Genomic DNA, 7323 nt, shown 5'->3' with positions numbered 1-7323 from the left:
CCGCCCGCTACCCGACTCACTCCACGGAATCCGACGGATCCCCACCTACCTTGTCGCCTTCGCCTCCTCCTACCTCGCCGCCTCCTCCCTTTACTACCTCGTCGGCGTCGCCTCCTACCTCGTTGCCCTCGCCTCTCCCTACCTTCTTCGTCCTACAACCCACCCACCGTTTCTCCAGCCCGACCCCCTCACACATACAACCGCCGATAACTTTACGCCAATATCATCGGGAGGCGACTCACCAATTACTGTGAGGGCAACAGGCTACGTGCCGCTAGCCAGGCTGGATGTAGGCATGGTTTTGGCACCGAGCATTACTTGTTTACATTAAGGCATTTGTAGTATCCTGGGTATCACGGGATCTGGCATCCGCCGATCGGTTCTTTTCTGCGATAAGACGTGATACAACAGCATCTTATCTCGAAGCACACTGTGGCCGGAGCCAGGCCGCTTATTATCATGCAAATCGACTTTAGTAAGGCGTTCGACTCCGTTGACCATGAGACACTTTGGGGCTTCCTCATGTCGTATGGGCTACACGGGCGCATCCTCGATTCTTTAAAGGCTAGCTATGCTGACGTGAAGGTTCGGGTCAAGTTGGGGAGTAGGTTGGGACCTGAATTCACGGTGGGGCGTGGTGTGAAGCAAGGGTGGCCCCTTAGCGTAACCCTTTTTGGACTCTTCATAGAAATATTCGCTCATTACATTGATGCTCACGATGCTAATTGCCGTGTACACCTTTCTAGCCGATGGAGCACCCTCCACGAGCAGAGTGGTAGCCTGGCGGGCGGTGAACTCACCAACCTGCTTTTCGTTGACGATGTGTCACTAGTGGCGACCGGGCACGATACAGCTGAATGACTTCTGGGGCTACTCGAAGCCTACTGCTAGGCGAATGCCGCCAAGTGTGAAGTCCTCATTTTCGGGCGCACTACGCGTGAGCGGAAGCGGCTTATGGAAGTATGGAGTACTGGCTAGGTGGAGTGGGGTTGCGGGTGCTGACCGGCAAAGAGACGGCACGGTGCCTCCGGTTGCACTATGGCCCAGGAGCGCAGTTTTCAGCATGTACCGAGCAACTACTCGCAGCAGGGAGGCGGGCCACGTTTGGGCTCAGCACTCTGTGTCGAGATAAGAAAATTACCATCTCCATGCTATGTGTGTCTCTCTTTGATACACTAGTTGTACCGGTGTTTTCCTATGGAGCGCAAGTTTTGGGGCTTGACTTCATAAATGTGAGTTTTGAAGGCGCTATGACTAATTCCATGGTCCAGGAGCAGCGTGCATACATGCGATCTGTCGTTGGGGCGAGGAGCCCGACTATGGCTTCCTTAAACCGCGAGCTGTCACAGAGGCAGCTCCAGTTCCTTTGGGCCAATCTTGTACTGAGGTTTTGGAACTCCATCGTTAAGAGGCCGGGAACGCTGTGCCATCAGGGGTTTGTCACCGACCTGGACTTGGCACTCGGATGCTGGACAAGCAAGGTACTAACCTTTCTTACTAGCTTAGGAACGGAACCCCCCACTAAGTAGGAGTGTCCGAAGGTGTAAAAAACCCCGCGTTTTCCCCAAAGGGATTACCGGTGCCAAGGCTTGTCGCTATATGAACTTGATGGGAGCGGCCCCGCCTAGGGGTGCGCGTCTCGATTGGCTGGAGCACACTAAAGTAGCCATGCCCCGGCGACTGCATCAAGTGCTCATGCGCTTCCAGTTAGGCTGTTGGGAGTTAGAGGTTAATAGGCCTAATGGGCATTAGCGCACCGCGTGTACCTGCAGGCTTTGTGACTGTGGAGCGGTTGAAAAGACGAATCGCATGTTTTTGCTGAATGCCACGCTTACAAGAGCATACGGGCTAAGTACGATGGTGACCTCGTTCTTAAGGGGTCCAGCAGCATGCGCACCATTATGACTGAGGCGCCACCGCTGGCATTGGCCAGGTACCTCTCGGAAATCTGGGAGGCCAGGCACGTCAGCGCTGAGGCGCATCGCCCTGAAGCGGACGAGGGAGTATGATCATGGCCTCCCACGTACCCCCAATCAATACCAATATCACGTCCATGGCCCCCCCGGACACACTCGCACCTGCATGCGGAACTTGTAACTTTCTCTTTCGTCGATTATGCATCTCTAATGGCAACCGGTTCCGAGCGAGCTCAGTGCTTGCTGGGTTGTTAGATTAATGTTGTCAGGAGACTGGCATGGGGATGGGAAGTACTGATAAGTGCGAAGTATTGATCTGTGGGGTAACTACGGCGGTGGATGAAAGTTTAGAGATTGCCACCTGTGGCAGGTGAATACTTCTTACACAGCTCACATACATACAATCAAACGGGAGCGGCAGGACATCGATACTCGCCGCCAACACTGTAACGAGAATCTTTCACCAACGGTCCATAGCACGCCCGGCTTTGACAGACCCCTCCACGCTTTGTGTGGACACTCTAACTGTACTTGTAACATCTCCACAGATCACCACAGGCAATCAAATCCATGCCATTCAAGCAAAAGCAGGGATGAAGCTACCAGAATGAGTGATATTACAGCGAGCTGGCCCTGATCACCGGAAGAAGCTGTGCCCCCAAACACCCCCAAACACTGTACAAGCCTGGAAAGGCGTCTCCCCGTTTTTAAGAACCAAGCCAACTCCCGTATCACGGCCCCGTCAGCACCGGGCAACAAGAGACACGACCCGGCCCCGCAAAGCTGCTAAGAGAACACCCTGAGCACTGCGCAGGGCGGCAGCAGCACCGTTATCCTAAAGACTGACTAGCTCTCTCTTGTCGCATGTAATAAGCAAGCTACCATGTGCCTGGTGCTGACCAACATTTGGCTCGCAGTAAGGGTCACCCAATCCGGGGCATCGCCGACTGGCTCTTAGCAACTTGCAAAGCACCCGCGGCGAAGCTTCATCTGCGTTGGGATGATAAGACCCCAAAGTAACTACATCCGTTGTGAATATGCATGAGCCAAGCAATGGCAAGTGGGGAAGGCAAACGGGCAAATAACAGGAGTCGGTTGGATGCCGCGAGACAGAGAACAAGGCATGCGGACTGCGAGGCGAAACGTTGCCGCCCTGCCCAATACGGAAACAAACGTATTGCCAGGGTACGGCATGTGTACCACTTAATCGGACTATTAGACACCCCGAACGGCATGAGTTTACCTTCATTGGCGGCGGCGGCGGGGGTGGTGGCGGCGGCGGGGGGGCTTTAGGGGGAGGCGGGGGGGCTTTAGGGGGGGCCTTCGCTGGAGCAGGGGCGGCAACGACAGTTACAGAAGCGGCGGCTGAGGCACTGCTGGCGGCGGGAGCGGGGCGAGGCGGTGGAGGAGGAGGCGGAGGTGGCGGGGGGGGAGGCCGCGGAGGCGGGGGACGGGGTGCGGCCGCTGAGGCGGCTGAGGCGGCGGCGGCGGCAGCGCCGGCACTGGCAGCAGCGGCAGCGCCACCGGCGGCGACAGCGGTGGAAGCGGCAGCACCGGGTGCGGCGGCGGCGGCGGCGGCAGAACCGCCGGAAGCTGAGGAGGGGGTGTAAAGGGACATGGGGCACGGAGTCGCGGTTGGGGTTGCGCATGGGGTTGCTTCTCCTTAAGTTTGCAGCTGGTCCCAGACCCTGCAAACTGGAGAACCCAGCTCACCCAGCTCACCCTCTCGCAACCAATACATCACCACATTGCCCGGCCGTCCCGGCCCGGCGGGTCATGTATTCCTAGGACCGGTTGCCCAGACATGTGACGGCCCTGTGTTGCTCACCCATGCAGTGCATGGCAACTATTCATCTATGGACACGGCCCCTCCCACCCGCAGTCAACCTACTTGATGTGGATGTGGAAGCCTGCAGCAGCTTGCGGTGTCCCACTTCCTGGGCTGTCACAGCAGCTGTAGATGGCAGCGGCGGCGGCGGGGAGGGGCCGTAACAGGGTGGGGGGGGAGATAAGACTGGGCGGGTGGGCAGGAAAGCAAGGAGGGTGGGGTGGACAGGGCATGCGGCCCTACACGGAAATGTAACCAACAGCTGTCCGCAATCAGACAGCTGTGCCGTTATGACGGGCTCCCAAGTGAGGTCCTGACAGGGCGCAGTGCATACACATGACCCCGCCCACACGACCCCGTGCACCACTGCATGCGCGGGCCTCCGTGTATGTGCTGCGGCTCCGTGCCGGGCATGATAACGGGGCGAATTGTGTGACCACTAGCGAATTAGGTATATCGAGATAGACCACGCGCATGAGAATGAAGGCAGCAACGTACACCTAAGGAGTTAGGGAGCAGGTGCATACAGCATTTCAAAAGCATGTACTCACGGGCACTCCCCGCAATAACAACCAGCAACAGCAGCAGTGGCAGCGCCAGGGCCATGACGCGGGCGATGGTGGGTCCATTATAATAACGGCCCGTGCGACTGCAGTCCGCACCCATGTGGCTGTGTACCATGCTCGGCGAGACGCAGCAAGTTGTTTCAAAGGGAGCTCGCACGCAGACGATATATTACTTCGTAGCAACCTTTAAGGGGCATCTGATTATCCTCGAATTTCTTGTTCGAAAGCATGGAGGGGTCAGGGATTTATTGGCCGCCCTGGCCTGCAAAGTACTGGCGTGTACGGCAGGTTGCTAGAAGTCAAGGGTCTTAGGCAGGCAGTGGTCCGCGATGAGGGGTCCCTCGGAGAAGAGCGGAACCTCCTCACCTTGGCTGCCACTGCCGCCGCCACCTTCGGCAGTCTGCCGCTCGGACGCTGCCGTTGTGTAACCCAGTACGAGGACACATCACATGCGGGTCATAGTCACGCAAGCACGCATGTGTACCAACGGAAACACACCAGCGTGCCCCTGTTATGTCTTATGTTTTGGTAAGGACGTAACACTGAGGTAATAGCGTAGGATATTACTTTTTAGGGAAGGTAAGTTGTGCCACTCCCTTTACGGTACGGACGTAAGGCTCGGGTGGAGGCGATCAGTTAGGAGCGTGGTGCCTGAAAAGTGTATCCGAGGTCGTAGGGTAACGGAAGGTCGCGTTACCTTGAGTGCCCTGCCTCAATCGGGGCGGGCGGGGGCCCCTGACGGGGGCCCCGGTGGCAGACAGGATGATGCAGTAAGGGGCGGTAGGGGCCAGGGTGTATTAGTAAGCTCAGGTGACAGGTGACAGGTACCTTGGAAGGAACACCGGGCTCCTCGCCTCGGGATGGTGGGTCGGTGGGTCATGCAAGCAACCAGCGTCGAATTACGAAACAGGATGGGCAAAGTGGTATGGTTGGGCGAGATGGGCACACTAATTTTATTCGCTGAGAAGCGGTTTTTTGTATCTTTTTGACCTTCCGTCCGTCCCTCTGTGTGTGTGTACACGCTGGTGGGTTTGTGTTCATCGGTTCAAATTCATTCTGCACATCGGTATCGTTGTTATTATTTTGGGGCATGATTGTTACTCTTGTTACGCAGCGCAGCGCAATGGCAGTGAAATGGGTTTAAGGGACATGGGGCCGCGTGGACAAAGCAGGACCGTGAGCTGGTGAGATATCAACTTGTTCCGCTGCGTGCGTGTGTAGCTGCGTGCGTGGTTGGCACAGCCGATGGACGACCTGCTGCTGGCAAAGTGTCTGGAAAGGGGACTAGGCAGCCGTGATAGCTAACTAGCTGGGTGGGGGCTGCTGCCGCCCACAAGGGCAGCTAGGGCTGCCTGCTGGTGCGTCGGGTGGCGCCCATGTCTTGGGACGGAGCCCATCACGACGATGGATGGACTGCCGTCATATGCGATGACGGGATTCAGGACCATATCGCTTTTCTTCGCAGCCAACAAATATGCGCAGTTGCTGGCCGGAAGCTGGTTGAGGCACGGCAAATGTCCACCTGGCAGCGATGCTGATGACGAACGCGAACTTCCCGGCTTGTAAATGTACGGCGAGGTAGGAGCCTTCTTATCCTGCTTGCCTGCAATGTAGCTAGCTATTTCATCACAAGATATGTTTTTAATTAAATTTGATTTTGAGCTCGTGCGGTATTGTACATAGATATATTCTACTGAAGTGAAATAGCGATGGTCCATGATCCATCAAGATCCAGATATCGCATCCAGATGAGGCGAATACTCCTTTTGGCCGATGGCGCTGAATTACATAGTTGAATGAAAGTATCAACTATTATATCCCATCTCAATTTCGTATGAGACCGAGGTGTGGCACCGACTACTTGGCTGATGGCGCAGGCCGCGGCGGTGCAACCGCCATAACCGAAAACGTTAGGAAACCATGCATGCATGCGCGATGAACACACATGAAACACCAGCACATTGAGAACGATTTTCAAAACGAGCACAGACCTCTCCGCGGTGCGGATATTGCATAGGTTTATTACTCCATTGCAATCCCATCCAATGCACATTAACATTCCCAACCACCAGTGTTTTCTTTTTCTTTTGCTAAAACAAGCAGCCCCTCCCGCTTTGCATCCGCGACGCTTCTGTCTGTCCAGACCTGTCCAAACCTCCCGTCGAGCTTTCCCCACCACTACGGCCTTTCTCCTTTCTTTTGGCACTTGTCATGCCACCATGGCTCAGATAAAAGTGCTGCAGAGCGCGACTCGGGGTTTGCTGAGTTGTGCGCACCCTGAAAACCATGGTACGGTACATCGTCGCCCTCCGTCCTCGTTACTCCCGAGCCCGCCCGAGGCCCTCGGCACGAAACAGTCATTTGCTGCAAATTCGAAACTCGCAGCAATTACAAATACCCTCACCCACGCCCCTCTGCCGCCCTCATCTCCGCTCCGACGCCCTTAGCAATTCCGGAAACAGCCAATGTGGCGAAGCTTCATCTGTTTGGTGGGTCAGCGTTGTGAGAACGGCAGAGCCAACAACAGCCATCTGGGTACAGCACAGTGTAGGCAGAACATCCATCAGGGCTAGTTAGTGACGGTGGATGAGGAAAACATGGTTGCATGCAACTGTCCAGCAGTTCCTCCGGCAGCCAACCAGTTGTACAATAAAAGTATCTACTTACCGGTTCATCAAGAGATCCAGGGGATCTTGGGCATGCGGGGATTCCCCGCGTGTGTGTGTGTATGTGTGTGTGTGAGTGAGAGAGAGAGAGAGAGTGTGTGTGTGTGTGTGTGTGAGAGAGAGAGAGAGAGAGAGAATGTGTGTGTGAGAGTGTGTGTGTGTGTGAGAGTGTGTGTGTGTGTGTGTGTGTGTGAGTGTGTGTGTGTGTGAGAGAGAGAGAGAGAGAGTGTGTGTGTGTGTGAGTGAGTGAGTGAGAGAGAGAGAGAGTGTGTGTGTGTGTGTGAGTGAGAGAGAGAGTGTGTGTGTGTGTGTGAGTGAGAGAGAGAGTGTGTGTGTGTGTGTGAGTG

At 55.7% G+C, this 7323-nt stretch overlaps 1 protein-coding gene across 1 annotated transcript; it reads right to left on the bottom strand.

Moving 5' to 3' along the window:
• Positions 1–870: 870 nt before the first annotated feature.
• On the bottom strand, positions 871–4350 carry VOLCADRAFT_88193 (uncharacterized protein; the record flags this gene model as incomplete). The annotated part of the gene is made up of 5 exons (XM_002947814.1): positions 871–931; positions 1836–1948; positions 3160–3242; positions 3808–3870; positions 4296–4350. The coding sequence occupies 5 exons, from the start codon at positions 4348–4350 to the stop codon at positions 871–873; spliced, it is 375 nt and encodes a 124-aa protein (XP_002947860.1).
• Between the last annotated feature and the right edge of the window lie 2973 nt (positions 4351–7323).

The sequence above is a fragment of the Volvox carteri genome (genome assembly GCF_000143455.1).
Source record: "Volvox carteri f. nagariensis unplaced genomic scaffold VOLCAscaffold_8, whole genome shotgun sequence".
NCBI classification, from domain to species: domain Eukaryota; kingdom Viridiplantae; phylum Chlorophyta; class Chlorophyceae; order Chlamydomonadales; family Volvocaceae; genus Volvox; species Volvox carteri.
Note: the sequence above shows the minus strand (reverse complement) of the source record. Positions and strands in the feature narration are given on the sequence as shown.